General features: G+C 35.5%; 1 protein-coding gene across 1 annotated transcript in view; it reads left to right on the plus strand.

Annotated features, from left to right (window-relative positions):
* The window catches only part of RYR2 (ryanodine receptor 2), a 385,720-nt gene that overhangs the window by 223,636 nt on the left and 140,020 nt on the right, over positions 1–22,064 (plus strand). The window contains 4 exon segments of the mRNA XM_054514420.1: positions 2,784–2,867; positions 5,883–6,042; positions 16,188–16,335; positions 20,066–20,274. Coding sequence (XP_054370395.1) covers positions 2,784–2,867; positions 5,883–6,042; positions 16,188–16,335; positions 20,066–20,274 — 601 coding nt within the window.

The raw sequence follows: 22,064 nt of genomic DNA on the forward strand, positions 1-22,064 counted from the left end.
TAGAATACTCTGTATAATATGGCTCAAACAGCAGAAAAATCATGCCCTCATAATTAAATGCACTCTGCTAATGTTCCACTAAGTATTGAACAAATTTAATAACTCCGTAGATGATTATTGGTTCAGGATCCAGTGCTTTTTTAATCTAACCCTGTAAAAAATCCCCAAGTTTTTGTTTTATAAGCATACATGTTATGGATTACTCATTTTTAATTAATTTTATTGCTTACTCGAGAAAAAGTCTTTCCATTAAATGGATAATATCCAAAATATAAAGCATTCAGTCCTTCAGTGGGTTTTAAAATGTGTATGCTTAGTGAACTTAGTCTTCCTTGCCTCCTTGGATTAGTCCTTGTTTTCTGATAAATGAAGTTCTAATTTTGTAGTATTGCGTTGTGTTTATCACGTAGACATCTGTTGTGCAGGGATTTAGGATCCTCTTACTCATTTTGTTTCTACATGCTTGAAAATGTTGAAAAATCAGTGAACTAATCAGTTCTAGGTGATCCATAGATGATGACTTGAATTGTAACCTATTTTGACTATTTCTGTACTAGATGTGTCTAGTCTACTAGCTGTCAATCTTGATGGGGGGGAAAAGGAAAGAAAAAGTTATTTTAAAACTTCTAATCATTTTCTTTACAATTTGCATTAAATTGCATACTTGAAATAGTTGCAAAACATGGAGAATAATGCTGACTGTAATCTTGTTTTCCTTTGTGGTTTGTTGTCAGTTTTGCTGCCAGATGAGAGAGTTAGAAATCAAGGAAGATCTAAGTCATATTATCTGATACAACATTTATTTTTCATATACTCGGATCTTTGTTTATTTTAAGTAAGATTGAATACTTTTATGAGCTATAAAAATTACATACTGTAGGAAATGTCAAGATGCAGGAATGAGTTGCCTCTGAAAATGTCATGGGATTAAAATATGCTTGCTCATACTGTTTCTGCACATGCTCATATATATGTTTTATTGTTTGGTCTTGCATATTTTTCTGGTTGTTCTTGCTTATTTTTTGGGACTGACTTTCCCATTTTGGTGTGTTTACTCAGTTTTGTGTGACAATTACATCTACCATTGTGATGATGAGAGCTACATTCAGCCACTTTTCATTTTCTTACTTAGGTTTGAAGAGCTTTAATGGTCTTTCAGATTCTGCCAGTACAGTCTGTCATTTTATCCTCCTGTGGCAGTCTTATTTGAATTTGTTTTGTTTGGGTAGAGATAATTCCTGGCTTACATTACAGGAAAATTAGGGTTACCAGAGGTTACCTCCTCTGTACTGCATTTCACTATTAGATATGTTCTCCTACTTATGCTGGTGATAGCTTTATAGGAATCATGTACTGTTTATGCCAGTTGAAGTCTAGCTGCATGGAGTATTCATAGCAGATAGTGTGTTTTGCAGGAAGGAGCCACTGGATATTTCCTCATTTCTGACTCTACTGTCTAGTTTTAAATCAGGGTTCACAGTCCATAGGAATAGGACTTACTTCATGTAGCTAGCACTAAAAATATGCTGCAAGAATCTCCTTGAAACAGACAATTCATCTGCCAAAAGAAATACTGTTAGAAGAGTATTTATGCTCTTTCCCCCCCTGCCCCCCCCCAAGTCAGTTCAAGAACAGTAAATATAGTTGAAGTATACTAGAAAATATCATTTTAGCTAGTGGCAAGAACAAATAAAAACCTTGTTTGACACCTTTCTTCCACTTCAGGAAAATTTGGAATGGAGTCTAAGGTATTTACACCTGTGATTTCTTGTGTAATCAGTTTCTTTTAAAAATATGGTTATCATCCTCAGGTTTTGAGAAAATTCTCATCTGACTCCAAAGTTAAGTCTCTGACTTTTGTCTAGGATTTCTATTAATTTTAATGTCAATATTTTATCAATGTACCTAGACTTAAGAAAGACTATAAGCCAACATTGACTATAGATACAGGAACAAATAATTAATACTTTACAGATCAAGTCCTGGAGACAAATGAGATTTTAAAATTTATGCCCTGAACAGTGTGGCTATAAGGAAAGCAAGAAGTCTGAAGTAATCAGAAACCCAATTAATACTGTTGACCCTGTTTTAAGTTTATATAAATAGTAATTGTTTTCTGAAATGACCTGAATTTTGCAGATTCAGGCCACAATGGGCTGGTTCAGTATCTCTGTAGTATGAGCCTCATGGTAGGTACAAGACACACTGTCTAGATCAAATAAGATGACACATTTGGCCTAATGTTTATCATGCATTCTGCTGTGAATTCTCTCTTCAGAAGTGTGTCCTAAAAAATTCAGATCCAACTGAAATCTCTAAATAATAGCTTCTTCAGAATGAAGATACATTCTAAGGATAAGTGATATTTTATGCCTTTTTTCTTTTTATGACTGTGACATAAGTAACAAAACATATAAATATGTGGGTATGAAGCAGTATGAGTATGTAAGCAGTATGAATAAGTATATAAGGCAGAAATAATATTTCAAGGGCAATCTTCAAACTGATACCTCATAGATTAAACATACTATATGATACTACATTTTGAAGTACCTTACTCATATTTTTTGGAACATCTTGTGGCATTTTCTTAACACTATCAGAAAGCTTATTACATATACAAAAAGGCTGGTGTTGATCTTTCCATATTATACTGTAATAATTTCCATTGGTCTCATTTGTTTTATATTGCCATTTGTAGGCACTATAGTGTGACTATAAACAGTAGGAACTCTAAATATCAAAACATTATCAGTAATTAATCTCTGATTTCTGTGCCCTAGAACCCTGCTGGCATTAGGCTGCCATGTTGGAATTGCTGATGAACGTGCTGAAGAAAAAGTGAAAAAAATGAAACTTCCAAAGAAGTAAGTTCAGTGTGTCTTCTTGTTAGGCAGTGTGGATTAAGTGAATTCTATTTTAACAATTCAATATTTACACTTCTACTTTTATTAGTTCTTGGGCATGCATGTACATGCATGTATTCTCAGGAATATTCAGCAATTTTCACATAACCATAATTCACAATTTTTCTTCCAGATATTTGTCACCTAATGTGTAGACAAATTTTAGGGTTTTTTGTGCTATGTTGTAATGTCTGACATTCACAGTTATTTATTTCTTTTATATATTGTGTGTATCACAGAGGCTTTGTAAAGAATTTTTACAGTAAATTTGCCAATGTATTTTACAGTGCTGCAGATATTTAAAGGTGACCCTTTTGAAAGTTCTCAAATGGCCATGACTTAAGGTGTAGAGAACCAGTACAATCATCTGACTTTTTCCAAGTGATGTTGGATGTTGGCATCAGCATTGGTAGGACTGGGCTTAGCCTGGTGTGGTATAGTGGCCTCTACTACCACAGCTCTGAAACCAGCTCTCATGGCCCAGCCAAGTTGCCCTGGCTTTTTAGCACCAGTAGACGCACACAGAGTTTGGGAATAAAGAACTTGGGATCTTGGATACAGCTGAGATAATGGAACTTTAGTTTCCTATTCCTATCTGACAGCCTTACTGCCCAGCATACACCTGAGCCCAGGGGATGAAGGAAGATTATATAATATGTAAAAAGTCAGAAAGGTAAATGCCACTGTTTTACTAGGAGCGAACTTCTGCATGGTCTGTTATTCCTGAATTTAAGACAGTAACTTAGTTTCCTTGGTTATGACTCAGAGCAATGGTAAGTGCTGGTTGCTGTGTTCCTGCCACCAGTAGCAACTCATTGCTCTTTGCAGGGATGTGTTCTGTGCAGAAACAGCTGTTCCTCTGATATTGCATATCTCCATTATTCACTGCAATCCTTCACTGACCCATAGCTTTGTGTTACATGCAGTCCCTGAGGCCAGTGTAACAACCTCCAGCACGTTTAACTAAAGCACATCTTCTTTCTTCCTTTTGTGAGCCAAAAGCCTGTGCCTCATTCTGGCAAGATCCCTGCAGGCTTCTAGGTAATACTTGACAGCTACGAGGTAGCTGTAAGAACCTGGACCATCAAGTCTTTGGTATCTACCATAATGCACAGATTTACATACCATTGACATTACAGTTTCAGAATCCCTGATGTGGTGGTTTTGCCAGAATGAATGGGAATAAAAGCAGGGTATTATTTTAAGTTCCCCCCCAAATTGTTCTTCAGTTTCGGTATCCCAAAATAACTGTATATCTCTCAAAGAAGAAAAGATATCTAGGGCCTTCTGTATTTTTGTTCTGAATTTCCTGGGCAGAAGTATATGTACATTTGCAAGATTGTTCAAGTGAATCAAATTTCCTGCTTTTGAAAAACTGCAGCTAAATCTCAAGTCTGAAGAAATTATAATTTGTAATATAAGAAGTCCAATAATGTTGAGACTTTCTAATGTCATTAACCATCATAACTGTAGAAACCTGAAGTCATACCATACATAAAAAGTTAGAATTTTGATACCTCACATATAATGGATTGAAAAAACTAGCAAAAAGGAAAGGAAAACATTGTGGCTGTATTCTTAAAAGCTTGTGCAGGGGAGTGTGACTGGAAAGAGCACAGTAATTGCCAACCTGACAAGTGTGCTAATTCCATATGTTTCACTGTTTCCATTACTGTCTTGTTTTACTCATCTCACTGAAGTGACTTCACAGAAATCTGATGAGAGGTAACTGAGGGCAGTGAACTCCTGTGGGGGCTTGCTGTAATAGAAACCTGCAGATTGGAAACTATGTAGAGGGCTGATTTTAGAATGATGTTCTTGAATTGTTATTTTCTAGCCTAAACTTTTTCTTTTTATTGTGGTAATTTTGAAGGAAGATTCAACCTCTTATTTATCCCTCTTAAATACCTGGTTGTTTTAAATTATTATTTTCAACGAATAATTTGTCTGTTTTTTAAGATGGTTGTTACAGAAAAGAATTAATTAAGATTGATAAAGTATTTGAATACTTTAGGATATAAATGGGGATAAATACTGTTTAATTTTATGGGTTCTTCTTTGTCAGTACAAATAAAGAAAATTACAGAATTGTTTAGAAAATAATTGAGCAATTATTTAAACTAGTAATTCTTTATACACCCCAGGGTGTAAAATTTCAATGAGAGAATGCTGTTGCTTGTTTTCTAGAGACTCCTTTTGTTTCAACCAAAGTAGTGCTTTGTATGCTGAAGGAGAAATAGAATCATAGAATCACAGAAGTTGGAAAAGACCTTTAATGCTTTATGTCCTCTCTTGAAGGTTTGCTCATAAGTAAAGTAGGAGATTTCTATAATTAATGGGAAGGGAATTACTTTATAAAAGTAGCATTCCTAGGAGTGTTAAAAAAAGTGAGGAAGCTGTCTTTCTCTTCTGAAGTCATGCTTAAATTTAAGCCTTTGCTCCTATGATTTGAAGGAGAGTTAAGGTATGAATTATTATGAAAACATTTTAAGGTGGATTTCAAAACTGGTCTTGAGTAAGCCATTTGACCTGCTCTGTCTCTTAGCATCCCTTTATGCAACAGGAAGAATATATTTTCTTGTTTCAGTAGGAAGTAGATAGAATTTAATAAGTATTGTCATCTGCTCAGAGGAAGAAATAATATTGTTGATATAAGCATTTAGATAAACAGCATCTTAACCTACTACTTTGACTATGTGGCATTAATAAAATAGTTTAAGAACAATTTTAGTTTAGACCATTTTGTGTAGCTTTCATTACCAGTTACTTCATCCCATCACGATGCAATTAGCTTGAAACAGAATCAAATCAAAAACAAATCAGTAATCAAATTTAAATTATTATTCTTTATGTTCAAAGGCAGATATCATACTTATATAGATATGTTGCATAGATGTTATTTCTTTATTTTGTGGTTTCTCTTACTTTTCAGCAAGAAAAAAAAAATTAACTGCAAGTTCTGTTTTTATTCAACAGCTATCAGTTGTTGAGTGGATACAAGCCAGCACCCATGGATCTGAGTTTTATCAAACTGACCCCCTCTCAAGAAGCTATGGTGGATAAACTAGCAGAGAATGCTCACAATGTCTGGGCAAGGGACCGTATAAGGCAAGGCTGGACATATGGCATCCAGCAGGTAAGTGCTAACTTCAGACACTTAAAACAGCACTTATCTATTGAGATATTTCACAGCCAAATGGAAATAATGGTGACACACAGTCAGGAAAAAACAGCTAGTGAATGCAAGTTTGTCGGTCAAACAAAACCCCAACATAATTTAAAGCAATCTTGCTAAATAGCAGTATGAGACTCTTTTACAAGCAGTATTAAAAAACTTGGTGGTGTATTCTTGTATGTTATCTAAATCTCAGGGTGAGAAAATTGCATGCAGGAAGCTAACATGCTCTCCAGTACGTTAGGATATGTAAATATTGACTTTCACTAGGGGAATCATTTAAATGTTTGCAGATCTGAGAATTGAATAATTTTGTTTATCCAGGAAAATAAGAATGTAAACTTCTAGTAATAACTTTGCTGGTATGTTTTATTTTTGGCAGATGCCTTGAACTGAGAATAGTTAAGTCAGTCTCAAAGTTCCAGTCCTACTTTAGTTGTTCTGCTCCAGTGAATATAAATACTATTTGGTAGTTATCCCAATGTGTTACAATGGAGGAGAGTAAGAATAAAAACATACTGGATTACTAAAAGCAAAACTCAGGTTCTTTGGTTTCTTTAAAAACCATAAAATCAGTCAATTGGGTATACCATGAGCCTAATTTAGTATTTTCTAAGACATCAGTTTTCCCTTAAGATTTTCTAGTCTTTTTGTGATTGGTTGTGAATTTTATATACAGAAAGGTCTCTTCATTTGTGTTAATAAATGTGTGGTGGCATTTCAGAGTGAAATTTTAGGACAATTTACTCCTGGGGAAAAAGAGTTTTCATGGTTTTGTGCTGAGAATAAAAGGTCATTATTTTTGCAAAAATGAGTTGGAGCTGTTTTGTAGGTACATACCCTCTCTTCCTTGTTTTTGACAAAAATTTGAGTTTTACATTTCAGTGCCACATATTTCAAATTTTGTTCTTCTACAGCACCAAAATTCATTTTATTTGCAGAACTTTTGTGTAAAATAATAAAATAATCTGAGTTTTTATATATTAAGTTAAGCACTTCACCTCATCACATACAGGTATGCTTATGTGGCAAAATATGCTGCATATGTGCATTTCAGTATTGTTCATTATAGTATCTTACTTTGAAGCTGTCGTGTTACTCTGTAAGCTATTTAGGAAATCTATGTTCTCTATTTGGATCTAGACAGAAAGTGAGTCAATTCTTCTGTTTGCAGACTGGAATATATGTATATTCTCTACTAGGAAAACACTGAAGATAATTCAGTGTTTGTGCAACTCCCCTGCTTTCCCCAGGATCAATTTTTTCCCTAATACTGCACCTTTAAGTAAGAGGTGGCCTTTTGAAGTGCTGTTAACATTTCTGATGGAGCATGAATCATGAGAAATTTTGGAAGTGATGGTTTTCTGTTGTCAGGTAGGGGGAGGGGATTAATTACTTTTGAACTCAAAATTTCAATCCTGTGTTTATGGAGTCAGTGCACAATTCATTTCTAGAATGAAAAACTGTATGTTCAAAAGAAATATTTTGATATATAGAAGAAGGCACTCAAGAATTTATACCATGTCTCCCATATTTTTTATTCTTCCAGAAGCCAATCATTTTCAATACAGGACCTTGCCAACTGGAAGCTTTGAAACAAATGAAAGTTGGGAAATGGTTACAACTTGGATAGAACTTGATATAGCCCAAAATTAAATTTAATTTTGCAACAGAATTTATTGGTTAAGATAAAGTTAAGAAGTTTCTGGAGTCAAATGCATCTCTTAGCTAATTGTATTTCTAACTAGCTTTGGGAAAATCTAATCTTATGACTCACATCTAGCAAATAAATTTTCTTAGATCTTCAAGACAGTTTAACCTACCCTTTGTATCGGTATATCTTTGAAAAAACCCACAAATAATTTTGCCATATTTATTGAAGTGAATTTGCAGTTAAATTGCATGTTTTCTGAATTAGTGAGGTATTAGGTAGGAAAGTCACATATATAAGCCATATATAAATGGTGATGTCAAAGACCTTCCCAGTGTTACTGGTTTCAGAATAATACATAAAAGATGTGTGGGTGGAAATGAAAAAATGTCTCCTTTACATCTTCACAATATTTTTATTATAAACTGCCTTTATGTATGTTTTGGTGTGCCTGTTGATATAGAAGGTTTTGCATTTGACAAGGTGTGATGCGATAGCCATAAATCATTAGTTTTATTGTGGTTCCCAAAAGGCAGTGAATTTTCTCAAGGCCACAACTTGGGTTTTAAAAAACATCCCAAAACCCCAAAAAACATTAATCAGACAAATCTAGTATGGGATATATCCTAAAATTAAACACTTCAGAAGAATCGTGAAGTCTGTTTTATGTTCTCAGTACTGTGCTTAGGGAAAGAGACTAAACTGACTGTTGAACCTAAAATGTTGTAGCCCTGTGAGAAGACATTTTTGAGCCCCACCAGGAAAGAGCAGAGGGGAAAAAGGAGAGGACTCTGATCTACTCGCTGAACAGCTCTCTGTATTTTATCTACTGACTCCTAAGATAGTTTCCTGGGGGAAACTCTGGGAACTCTGGCCTTCCCTAGGCTCCCTTCCTAATAAATGTCCTACTTGCTGGATGATGAAGTTTAACATGAAAATTAAATCTCTGTTCACTTATTAAAATTTATAGTCTGGTGTAAGAAAACTCATGGCAGCTAGAGGTTTTGTTTAAAACCCCTTAGCCTTGTAATTACTGAGTGGTACATTAGCCATTTTTCAAGAGTTTCAAAAGATTGACTCCATAGTCTCAAAGATGTTTGTCTAGACAAATAGGATTTACATATCTACTTCCATTCTGATGGCCAAGGACAAGTTTTTTGTATAAAAACGTTATTGGAATGGTAACCTCTAGTTAAGTTTTCAGATATTTTTTAAGCAGTCAGTGTGTATCAAGCTCTGATACACACTCTGATACACACTCTTTTGACTACCAGGTTATGCTCTGAAAGAGTCTTAGGCAAATGCTTCTGCTCTAAATCTTGACTGGGCTTGGGTATATATGATGAATATTTAACTGTTCTTCCTTATCAAGACAAAGACAGGTATGGACATGCTGAGAAGAGTCTGGAGAATTTAAAACTAAAAATCTTAAGTGCCTATGAAACTGATCACATTTGGAGTTGGAAAGACAATCAATTGGAGGGTTTTGCAGTCCTGAGTGCTTATGCTTTAAACACCCAAGAATTTTTTCACTGACTAAAGACTTTTGTGTGCTGAGTTGTGCACTGTTGTTGAGAATGCAGTGTAGTGGTGCAGTGAGCAGTGTCATAGTTATGCTTTCAGCAGAATATGATTGTAAATGTGGACAAGAGCTCAGAAATATTCATGACCTTCAGGAAGCAGATTTACAAGGTCAACAGTATACTTTACTCCCTAATTCCTGGCAGACAAGTTACCACAGTCTCATGGATAATTAAACAGGTAGATGATGACCTTTTTCAATAATAGTATGTCTTGCAGAAGGTGCTGTGCTTTGGATATTGATGTTGAATTGTTCTTAATTATGTAATCTTTCTCTTTCAAATAATTTTTTTTCTTCTGGTAAAAAGACCAATAGCTCAGTTTCAAGAGTGCTTACAATATACAGATAACAAATACCATTTATTAAAACCCATGAGAAGAGAGCAGAAGGGCAAGATGCTCCTTTCTGAGTGCAGTGCAGAGATGCCTCTCATTTAGCTGGCATATATATCACATGGCAAGCTGCTTGCTCTAGGTGTTATCCACACTGCTACGTGCTTCTGCTTGACTCCAATGGGTTTATTTCATGGGCTACATTTTGTCATCCCCTCATATTACTGTGACATGCTTCGGTACTGGAGTGATACAGTGACATGGTGTTGTGCTGTATAATACTATAAACAGATCTTGCAGAGCTGTAAAATAGTTTCTTAGGGGAAAGAAGCTTACAGATGTTTTAAAGTAGATGAATTAATCACTGGGAAATATATTATGAACAGCAATCGTGCTGTGGCTGTAGGATGAATTGAATAATCTAGTAGGTCTGTTCAGTATGAGAGCCTCATCATTTTGGGATTATATAAAATGAAAAAATTAAAGGGAAACTCTCAAGTAGTTAAGGTACAAACTATTTCTTTCTTTAAAAACTGTTGAGGAAAATGCCTTCCAACTTCCAGATTCTTTTCCTCTTTCTAAATCCACTACTGCTTGTCAGGCTTTTTTCTTAACAAGATATAACAAATTACATTTTTTGCATGACTATATACAGTATTTTTGTTCTGCTACTGCAGAGCCAGCCAGGAGAGGGAGCACAAGTTAGCTAACAAATCTTGTTCCCAGAACTGTCCTGACAGCTGTGATGACACTGATCCTAAACAAGTATTTTTTGGTAGCACAGACTCATAGTTTGTTGCTCCATGAAGGGAGAAAGTATGAGCGAAACAGGTAGGAAAAACATGTGTTTCTGCTTAAAAGAACACATTCAGTAGCAAGAGTAAGAGGAAAAAGAGGCAGAAAAATCAGTATGAAAATACTTGACAGTGTCCCTTTAAGGGAGAACATGATTACCTGCAAGTTGGTGGTCTTGGAACTGGGGAAATGGTAAATGTACAAGGACAGATACAGGAGTTAGATCCAGGAAAAAAGCACTTGCTGTAAGTGAATTAAAATATTCGTGCTATGAGAGAAGGCTTTTTTTTTTTTTTTTTACCTTTATGAATTTTGATATTAAGTTCTGTTGTAACTACATGAGTTTTTTCATTTGGTTACTTTTAAGGAATTTTTCATAACAAGATAATGGAAAACAATCTAATGGAAAATATTCAGAACTCATATAAATTTATCTATGAACTTAGGGTATATTTTGGCATATCCATGGACTTAGTGTATTTTTTGACATTCATAAAACTGTGATTTTATGCATACAGGAGAATCCCAACATCCATATAAGTAAGGGAAAGACAGAAAAGAAAAGAGTCAAGCTTAGAGATCAGAAAGCAAATGACAAAAATTTAAAGTACATTGCCTGCCTCGTCCCTTTTCCTGAATACACGACACCTAGATCTCCCCACTGATTGTAGAGATCACAGGCAAAGATTCTTTCATATTTTGCTTATATACATTGCCACATATCCTGATAGCTTAATCAAAGGGTATCTTGCTTTTTCTTCATATTGCATTGTGGTCTGGCTAGAAAAGCTAACAGTCAGAAACCCCATTTATACTGAAAAAAGAAAAAGTATTAAAAATCTCCCAGCTTTAACAATTGTTTATAAATATTGGCAACTTAAAATTTTCCTTCTGCTCTGTGAAAAACATCTTAAAAAAGATGTTCTGAAGTTCCTGTCCTAGAATAGTCAGTTGGTATTGCTAAGCAATTATATGAAATCTTACTTCTCTTTGGCCCAAAAGTGCAAGATATTTTGGTCTTTTAAAGTCAAGATCTTATTTTTTCAGATGTATGGAAAGTATATGGATTCATCAATTAAGACCAGGTGTTGGTCTTCTCAGGCTGCCTAAGCCTGCAATGCAGAAGAGGCATTGTTCTGGAAAGTCAGACTGGGTGAAATATGCATGCGTGGGAAAAATCAAGTTGTTGCTTATTTTTTCATTAAATATATATAAAGCCAGCATCTTGTCCTTGTAAAAACCACTTATGCTACCTCACTTTGACATTTTACATGATTTGTACTGATATATTAGTTCCTTCCATTTATAGTCAGGGCACATTCTGCCAGGCATTCCATATGGCTATGGTTCTCAGTGAAGATGGCAGAAGCTGTACATGTATTGCTAAGGATACACATACTTCCAAGGTTAGAACTCAGCTGCTAGTTGTATTCCAGGTGAGGAATACAACCTCTTCTTTGTTTAGGTGCATTTGGATTATTAACATTGTTAAGAATACAGCTTTGTCGGGCTTTCTGGTTCTAATGCTCTGGAGTTTGAAAATTACTTCTGTAGTAAATACCAATTTACAATTGTATTTTTCCTTTCCCCCATAAGATGTTTTTTTATTTTCATGATTTCTGGTTAAACACAAGCTGCTATGATAGGTGTGGAAAAGCTAGCCCTCTGGCTAGCGAGGCATGAAAGGTATGGTGTGGGTAAATGATCCTGCTGGCAGTGCCCATGCTGCACATGCACATGGTGGCTCACTGGTTTTCTGGCAGCACTGCTGGCAAGCTTGCCCTGTAGCATTTGTTGTGGCAATTGCTCAGAAATCTTTGTGATAGTGAGAGGTGTGGATTTTGGGTGTTGGTGGAGATCTAACAGCAAGCAGAATCAATTCACAGCTGTGGAATGAGGGTTTGCTAATGGCGCAAAGGGAGCTGAGAGAACAGCAGCATGTCTGTCTCACTGGACATGTGCTGAAATACATTTGTTATGTGCTTGTAGTTTAACAGCCCTGCTTATGAGAACAAAATCATTTTAGTACCACACAGAATATGTATCTGTACAGCTTTTATACTTTAAATCACAAAATGTGTGTTCCCAACTAATTATCATATTTTTGCTGCACTCTTCCTACTATGTGTTTTAACTTTTCAGTCTTTTCCTATCTTTCTTTCTATTTAGCACTTATCTACATAAGTTTCTGGTGACTTTTTATTCCCTTTAGTCAAGTGGTCTGTGCTGTTCCTGGACTTCTTAGAGATTTGGGAAGGTCCAGGAGTGCACAGCTTTGCAATACAGCAATTATAACTCTGAAAACTACATTATTATTTTCAGATGTCTTTTAGAGGTTTATATGATGCTTTGTTTTTTGTTACTGAATAAATGCTAAAGCACAAAACTGTATTACAACTGCATCTCTTAATAGGTTCTTTTAGAACTGTTTGTAGAATTTGACTATGATTTTCTCTACTGCTGTAGACGGTATGGGCATTCCTCATTTCATTCTTACATGAGATCTGTCTGTGCAAGTTCCAAGACTTACCTGTCTGTGTAAGTCCAGTGCCTCAAGATCAGTTATCAGTTATAGACACGTCACAGACTCATTGAACAAAAGAATGCACTTTACATCTGACATGTGTTTCCTTGGAGTTACTTTGCAGCAGTGTTCTTTACCTGTCATGGAAGTTTTAAGAGGCTTGTTTATATGTTTTGGTGTGTGTGTTTAGGTATTTTTTCTGTAGTTATTTTCCTTTTAAGAGCTACATGTAGTTTAAAAAATTTTTGCAGTTAAATTGGCCCATTGTTGACCAATTATTGCCTAATTGACATCCTTATATACCCTACAAAAAAGTGTATGAGTTCCCATTCAAATAGTTGTTTGTCATTTGCTATGTATATCAGAATCTGTCATGTACACTGTGAAAAGTAATACTGACTTTTCATGGTCAGTGCTATATCACTGACATTTAACATTATTACTTCCATCCAGGGCACAATCTGCCAGGCATCCCAACTTTTTATGGTTGCAATGTTTTCCTAAGTAAATTAAATTCTAAATTATTAATGGATATTTGTCACGTGAAATGAAGACAAAGCTGTGTAATAAAAGTCATAGGCTTTTTCCCCTTTTTTTTCTGTGATATGATAGGTTCTGACTTCAAAACAAAAGAATTATATAAATATCATGTATGCTACCCAACTAAAACCATTAGTCTATTAACAAGTAGTTGCCAGACAAGCTCTGTACCAAATTGTCTTCTGATGAATCATTAGACTGTCAAATCTGGAAAATTCTGGCCAAAAAAAAACTTTAAAAAATTAGGTTGAATGTTCAAACTTATTTTAACAGTCTACAATAACATCTTTGTATTGAGTAGGAGGAATTCAGTCTCTGTACTGCTTGGAAATGTACTCAGTAAAAATTACCGCTCTTAGCTAATCAGTTTTCTTGTTGACTTGATTGCGAATGTGCAAAGCTCAATCACTGCACAGGATCATTCTCTACACTTACACCAGAGAGGTGCAGAAGGTCATTAGCACTAAAACTTATGATGAATATAACAATAAGAGTGCTTAATCCAGAAAGTATTAACACATTCAAAATTTAAATAGATGTGTAATAAGAAAAAAAAAAAAAGAACCAAGTTGTTAAAAGAAAAATCTTTTCTCACATTCAAATTTAAAGATGTAGCCACAGTCTTGAATAGGTGAAAAAGGTCACAATGTTATTAAATTAGATCCAAGGAAAAAAATCTGTAAAATCAAGTTGGTATAATACATTAAATTTCTGTATTCCTTTTTTTTTTCTCTCCTTGCTCTCATTTTGTGCTTAGCCATTTTAAAAGCACTTATACTATATTTCATTTTATACATTGGTATCAGCTGATTGCCTTTATGTTAATTTGTGTTAATGGTTGTTATGGCAACTACAAATGCATTAGTCTAACATTATATCATTGATAAGAAGTTACATATTTATTGTTCCAAACTTTCATATTTTTAAAGACAGTATTTCACAATGTTTTTTGGATGTAGAATGCTTAATAGGAAATTATTTCTCTTTTTGTGTCCTTTCAATTACAGATAATCAAACTGATAGTGTTGCATCACCTCAGATGATCTGAGGTTAACTCAGATGTTAATTAACATTAACTCAGATGTTAATGTGAATACTCTTATATAAAATAATAATTTCTCGTAACATTTACTTCAGCATTTGCTTGAAGGACACAGCCCTTTTTCACATCTACCAAATTAAACATTGGATAAAGTAGGATGTCAGCTTAAGAATTTGGAACAAATATGAAAAGTGGATCCCTCAAATGGTATTAGTGTTGGCCCTGCCACTGTCCTTTCCACAAAATAGAATTAGAACTGATATGGTTTTGTAATTTGGGTCACCAGCAATGCATTACCTTTATCTTTCTGTTAGCACTTTTAGCATGTAGGTAATGCCTTAATATTTCTTCTCCTAGAGGAATAACTTGTAGGACAGATTTCATCAAGCATTGGTTTATAATTAACCTTTCAGTATCTGCTCACTATGACAAGGCAAGATGGTTTATAATTAACCTTTCAGTATCTGCTCACTATGACAAGGCAAGAGGCAGATAGTCCCTCATCTAAGCATTTAAAGAGTAGCAAAAGATGCCTGAAAGATTTTTTTCAGAATGGATGTTCCATTTCTTCTCTTCTTGAAAAGATTGAATTGAAACCACGTATGTTCCTAAAACGAGATCTGTAATGCTGTAAAAGAAGTAAGGTACTTTCACTGTAGACACTGTCTTTTAAAATAATAGGCATTGGTTTTGGACAACAGCAGCTATTTTTTCTATGCTATGTCCATCTGTAATTTTTTTAATAAATAAAGATATTAGGAAAAACACAGAGAGTTTTTTGCATGGCTTCTCTTATTGCCAACAAATTCTGACAGGATGTGAGAAGACAATACAGACAAGAAAACAATTCTGTTAGTCACTAAAAATTAGATTAGCCACTTAAATAATCCAGTTAAACAGTGCTTTCAAATAAGATAATTTTGCAGTAGAGGAAAACCTAAGCAATGTTTTCTAATAAACCTAAAATTCAAAGATTAAACATTACTAATATTTTCATTTCAGCTGGAGAGTGATTAGTTCAATTACCTATTGCAAAAACTCTACACGTGGAACACATAAATCATACTCTTGCAAACCCCTTTATTTTTGAAAAATACATGTCTTAAATAGTTGTTATAGTAAGGCATGCATTTATTATCTATTCTGTAATTTATTAATTAGTGTTGCACACCTCTATTATTTTTTATTAGTGGTATTTTGTTCTTTTGTTTTTATCACATTTACTATTTGGGCATTCTGTATATTTATGGTATAGTAATGTCAGCTTTAGTTAGAAACAAGTTTCTTCTTATGGTAGCTGCTTTATAAACAGTTTATGAAATATAATGCTTTTGACTTTTCTGTCATTCTCTTTGGCTCTGTCCTTGTTTCTGTGGTTTGTATTGTTACTGTATTAAGTAAATTTGACAGAAACTTGCAGCAGGTAAAATAATAAGAACTTTATTTATGTGTGTCACTTTTTTTAGTGAATTCAGTCTTGTAGTTTCTAGACTATTTTTCTCTGATTCCTTGCCATATTTGAAGTTACATGATTTCAATTGGTATAACGGTAATTTTTATGGTGTTATTGAAGAATAATCTTGTCTGTAAGATAAAAAGCAGAGTTCCTGAAATTGAACTGGTTTTTCATACTAATGCAGGATGTGAAAAACCGACGGAATCCTCGCCTTGTTCCATACGCTCTTTTGGATGATCGAACAAAGAAGTCCAACAAAGACAGTCTTCGGGAAGCAGTCCGCACCCTTCTAGGCTATGGTTACAATTTGGAAGCTCCTGATCAAGATCATGGTAATTAATTTTGAGTTTTTTTCTCAAAAAAAGTTTAGAATTTTCCACTGTGCTATTGAATTTTTTGGTCCAATAAAACATTTTGAATAGATGTTTCCAAATATAATAGGTGCTTTTCTCCATCTTCTCTTCTCTTAGATCTTAATTTCTTTCTTTCCTTTTTGTTTCCTTTCCTTGTCTTGTGGCCTCAAATGAATATTTACAAAATGTAACATTTTTAAATTTAAAAGCAATTATTTAAAATTTAAACCAATCAACAAATTTTTTGGGAATAGTTTTATTTAATGCTATATTTGCTATTTCAAGACAAAATAGGAAAAAAACTCTGTAAACTCAGTAGATGTGAATTTTATATTCCTAAAATTTTAACTTCAAATAATGAAGAATTCTACAGTTTTTGTACAGTCTTGTATTTAAACACTTAAAGATACAAGATGAAATTTTCTAAAATGAATGATTGCAAACCAAATTTCTGTGAATGGCAACCTGCAAGTCTATAATTAGATAGTTTGTTAGAGCCTTTAAGTTTCCTGGTCTTCCTCAGGTGTCTAAACCTTATTTTTTTCCTCTTCATATAGTGATAGTGGTTATGTTTTGACCCATTTAGGCCACAGACCTTTAGTAAAGCATTTCTGCAGGAGACAAAACTCATGTCCAACTTGTACACAGGGAACCTACCATTTGGAATTTCTTTTCCAAAGCACATGCATGCTCTGATCCTTAGGTTTTATGAGATACTGCCATTAAATTACACTTAAATATGAGGCATTACTGAGACCATGAATATGTAGCAAGGCTGGATTGCTGAATAGGTAGAACAATGTTCCTCAGTGGAATGGACAGTGTTGGTGGCAAAATGTTGTGGTCTCACTCTTAAATCTGCCAAGATTGGAGAGTGTGACCCTGCTGCATAACCCTAGAATTTCTTCCCCTCCCACTGTTGGAAAGGATATGCTACAAAGAAAGACTGAGCATGTGTCATGGTTTGACACTGGCACAATGCCAGTGCCCCCATGAGTACACCCTCTCCCTGGTTTCTGCTGTGAGATGTGACCAGGAATAAGCAAAGCAGGCTCCCACTTAGGAAAAAAAATTATTAACTAAACTACAAGGAAAAGGAAAAAAAAAAGAAACACACAAGGAAAATGAAAACTTCACAAATACATCTCCTCCTCCTCCCCACCAAATTCCCAATACAATACATCCCCCAAATCATCAACTCTCGGTCCGGCACCACCCTTCAGAATACTCAATCCTCAGTCCATCAAGAGGAGAAGGAGTCCTTCTTGTGCTAATGGTGACCTCTTCCTTTCATGTCCAGCGCTCTCACCACTGAACATGGACCAGAGCTGCTTCTAGGGTCAACTTTTAAGGATGCTTCATCCCACTCCAAAAAGGCACAGTCTCAACTTTGGGACATCTGTCCCCCCATATTTTTCACCCCCTGGGGCCGAGGGGTACCCACACTGAACCCTCTTGGTCCTGAGGCATTGCCTCCCCCTAGAATGCAGTCCCTGTATCACAAGGAAACATGGCTCTGTCCATGGCTACACAAAAAGAGTCCAGCATAAGCTACTCCATCATCTCTTCCACCTGAGTTCCTCTCTATTTCTCTCGTGACCCATTTCGTCTTATCTCATCTATATCTCTCTTTTCATTCAGCTCCAGGAGGATTAGCATTTGTAAGATTTCCATCACCAAGAAAAGGGTTAAAAATCTGAGGCTCTGTCTGTCCAGAACTCCCATGGCTGCCCTGCCGGGCACCTTCTCGCACCCCCCCCTTCTCCTTCTCGGCCGGCCAAGCACAGGCACAGGCTCTCTCTCTGTCTCTCCTGGGGGCGGGGGTGGCTGCCCGATGCCTCTCAGTGCTCCTCCACCCCTCCATCCTGCAGGGCCCTTCCCCTCCCTTCTGTCCAGGCCCGGCCTACCTCACCCGGCCCCATGGCTGCCCCTGCCCCACCCAGCCCGCAGCCGGGCAGGGGAGCTCTGAACCTTTCCCTGACCGGAACCCAAGAGAGCCTCCCAGGGGAGAGCCCTGCTTTAACCCCGTGTTCTCAGAGGCAGATCCAATGTCCCAATGGCCACATTAGGTGCCAATATTAAAATCTGAGCACCCATTGGCCTGACCACAGCATCCCAGAAAACATATTTCCTGTTAAACCACCACAGCATGACTTCTGCTTGGTTCTGAGAAGGTGGGTTGGCTGGTACAGGGGACCTTTGACTCTTGTGAAGATATAGGGGCTGTCTATTGGTGTAGGGAAGAGGGGGTGAGAGCACACTCCTTTTCCACAATTTCTTCCATATCCTGCTGAACAATAGTAATCCTCATTTTCATTTACAGCTCTGAGAACCATATGCTGCTGCCTTTCCTTGGGAATGGACTGTTGAAAACCACTCTCTTTTTCCTTAGAATTTTTGAGCTGGTTCTGTGAATGGATTTAGTAATGCAATGTAAAGAACACTAGTGCAATCCCTGAATCTGAAAGGTGTGATCAAGGTTGTTGCAAAATTCCCAGAGAAAAGGAACTGCAGAACAGTATCCCACGAACAGGTCTTTCTCCATGACTCAGTCTTCTACAAAGACTGGAATTGTATTCAGCAAAAGATTTTTTTAGTCATTTTGGGGATTTAGATTTTGCAGTTTATGAGCTTCTCAAGTTATGGAGATGAATAAAACATGTCAGAAGGATCGTCGTTCATCAGCCAAAATTCATGCTGTTATTAAGGGATTTAGAGCCCTCTAGTGGTGTTCTGCATCTCCAATCAATTTTTACTTAAACATTAATTTTACAAAGTTCTTAAGTATTAGTTTTTATGGGGTTTTTTATTGTAATTTTTTACTGGTTTCCCACAGCAGCTGTATTTTTGGGACTGATTAGACTCCAGGAAGCATTTTCTTACTTAGAATCCAAAAAGAAAACAATTTCTCAGGTACCATGCTTTGTAGTGCTTCATCTGTATAGGTGAGGCACTAAGGGTCTTCAAAAGTGTTTTTAAGGCATTAATTGCATAGACTATCAAAGAGAAAATTTTACTGATAAAGAATTACGTGGCAGAGAGATGTGTTGCTTAGAGGAAACTTAATGAACCTCACCTAACTGAAGTCAGGCATGGTGGCATGAGAAGTGATGGTTAATTCTGAAGGATGCAATTTTATAGACTGTCCTAGTGATATTGGAAATGTTGACCTTGATGTGTATGAGAAAATAGAAGAGAAAGGGAGAAGTTCTTAGCATGGCCTAACAAACAAGTGCAAGTACGTGCAGACAAGTTTGATCTTATAACAAACTCAGGGAGAAGTGGAATTGTGGTGATTAAACTGGAATGCTGACTTTTCAAATGTTGCACAGACTTTATTTGATACATTACAAATCTGTGGGAAAAGATCCATGCATTTGGCCTTTTTTCCCCCTAATCTGAGAAAAAGAATTGGAATGATCCTTGAGTCATCTATTTGTAGCTGCATTCAGATTTTCAACTTCTTTCTTTGTCTTATTTTGTTTCTTGTGTTTTGTTTTGGTTTTTTTTTTTCCTTGATTCCCAGAATGGGCAAGGACACTTGCCCTGCATGGCTGTTTTGCAGGCACATTCTTCTTTTCATGTCTGTAATCAAAGGGATTCCTTTTGCTTTTGCTTTCAATATTTCTTGTCAGTAATTGAAAACAGTACTTTCTGCCTTGGTTTTTTTTGTCCCTTTGTACCTATTTTTATTTTTTAATCCTTTTAGCAACAAGACTGGATGTGTGCAGTGGAATGATGGAAAAGTTCAGGATCTTCCGTACAGAAAAGACCTATGCAGTGAAGGCTGGGAAGTGGTACTTTGAGTTTGAGGCGGTTACTGCAGGAGACATGAGAGTTGGCTGGACCAGGCCTGGTTGTCTGCCAGATCAGGAACTTGGCTCGGATGAAGAAGCTTTTGTTTTTGATGGCTTTAAGGTTTGTATGTATCTGCAATAAGATGAGTGGCTGCAAAAATTTTAGTTTTTGTGTCTCATTCCATGTATCATTGCCTCTATTGCCTTCTCTGCTTTCATTGATGTTTTATGACATTATTTCTCTGTCTTTGAGGGTCTAGGCAGAATAAATAGAATCAGTGTCACCTGAAAAATTAATTAGCAAGGTCTGGCACTTTTATAATGTTTTTTCACAAATTCACATGTTTCTTTCTACACTATATATAAAGAATTGATAACCAAAGTGGCTAAATCAAATTCAAAATACTGGCAGAGCTCTAATTAGCTATGAATAATTTCTTTTCAAGTTTTACTCTGTTGTTCTCTCTATAAGATGGGCCATTAGGGAATAAATATGGTTAAGATTATTAACACTATGTGTTTGAGGAAAGCTTTGAGCCAAAGTAGTTGTAAAAATGTAAGCTTTCCAAAGAGTATAGCTAGGTTTTCCAAGAAATCCTTACAGCTTAAATGAAGTATGTTAGAACCACTAAAATTTGTTCAAATTTAACTCTGCACAAAAAAAAAGACCAATTTAAATCTAGTAGTAAAAATATGTAGGAAAACAAACCTTTATATTACTATCATCAGAATAGATTAAATGACTCATTGACATTTTTAATTTCTGTATGAGGACAAGTGCAACTGCTGTCTGAACCTTAATTGTTCTTAAGGCTACTGATGACTCATTGTCAAATTATTTCTTGTATCTGGTATTGGAATTAATTTTCCTAATTGCTGTTAAAATATGTAACAGAAATCAACAGAATTCCTGGATATTCCCACCAAGATAAAGTTCTCCAGATGTATTTTATTTATGGTGTGGGAATTTATTTATTTCCTATTCCTGTGTTGCATGAGAAGATGCCTTGAAATGAGAACTGGAAAGTTTTTTTGTAAAGTGTTTTACATAAACCACTTGAGTCCTCTATTTTTACTGGAATAGCTGTATAGTTGCCTTCTGAATCTTAGGGTTTGATGTTTAGGTCTCAGTCCATAAAGCTATTTTTGTTGTGTTTGATTTTAATGGGTTCTTTCCTTGGCTGGGAAAAAAAATGACCTTCAAGATACCAAGAAAGGTTCATTGGTTTTATACAGCTTCTAGGATGGATACAGAACATAAACATCTACTGGTGATGAAATACTTGAATAGGAATCCTATCTGTTATTGGTTATTAGCACTTTTTTTCCTGTGCTTGGTTATGATAGTTCTTAACAAATGTTAATTTATTTGAACTCCAGTCCAAGACCCCATTGAAAGCCTTTTCAGTCTTTGACTTGAAAGTCAGTTAGAGGAATCATGCCCTCAGCTACTCTGGAATCTATCAGAAACCCAGTGCTTGTCTCATTCACAGACAGTTCTATTCTTTCCAAAATCTGATATGAGAGAAAGATTAATTTATTTTGCACAAAATATTTTAAAAATTATACTTAAGGGAAAAATACAGATTATTTGCAAGTAATGAATTTTTAGACTGCTAAAGTAAATAAAAGCAATTGCTTAAAAATGGTTTGTGGAGTAGCTATTAAACATTGTAATTGATAGCATATTATTGTGATTAAAAGTCTTTCATGGAGCTTCAGCAGAAAACAAAACCATACTCTTACCTTTTACTAAAATGTTGAAATAGCAATTTTCTCTATCAGCTCTCTTAACAATGCTTTATAATGCTGACATGAGGGGTGCTGTCAAGAAGTTAATTGTTGAATTTCCATATTCAGAGTCAGCTTGGAGTACTCACAGACACAGTTTTGGAATGATATTCTGTGAAA

Source organism: Molothrus ater, chromosome 3 (assembly GCF_012460135.2).
Source record: "Molothrus ater isolate BHLD 08-10-18 breed brown headed cowbird chromosome 3, BPBGC_Mater_1.1, whole genome shotgun sequence".
Classification (NCBI taxonomy): Eukaryota; Metazoa; Chordata; class Aves; order Passeriformes; family Icteridae; genus Molothrus; species Molothrus ater.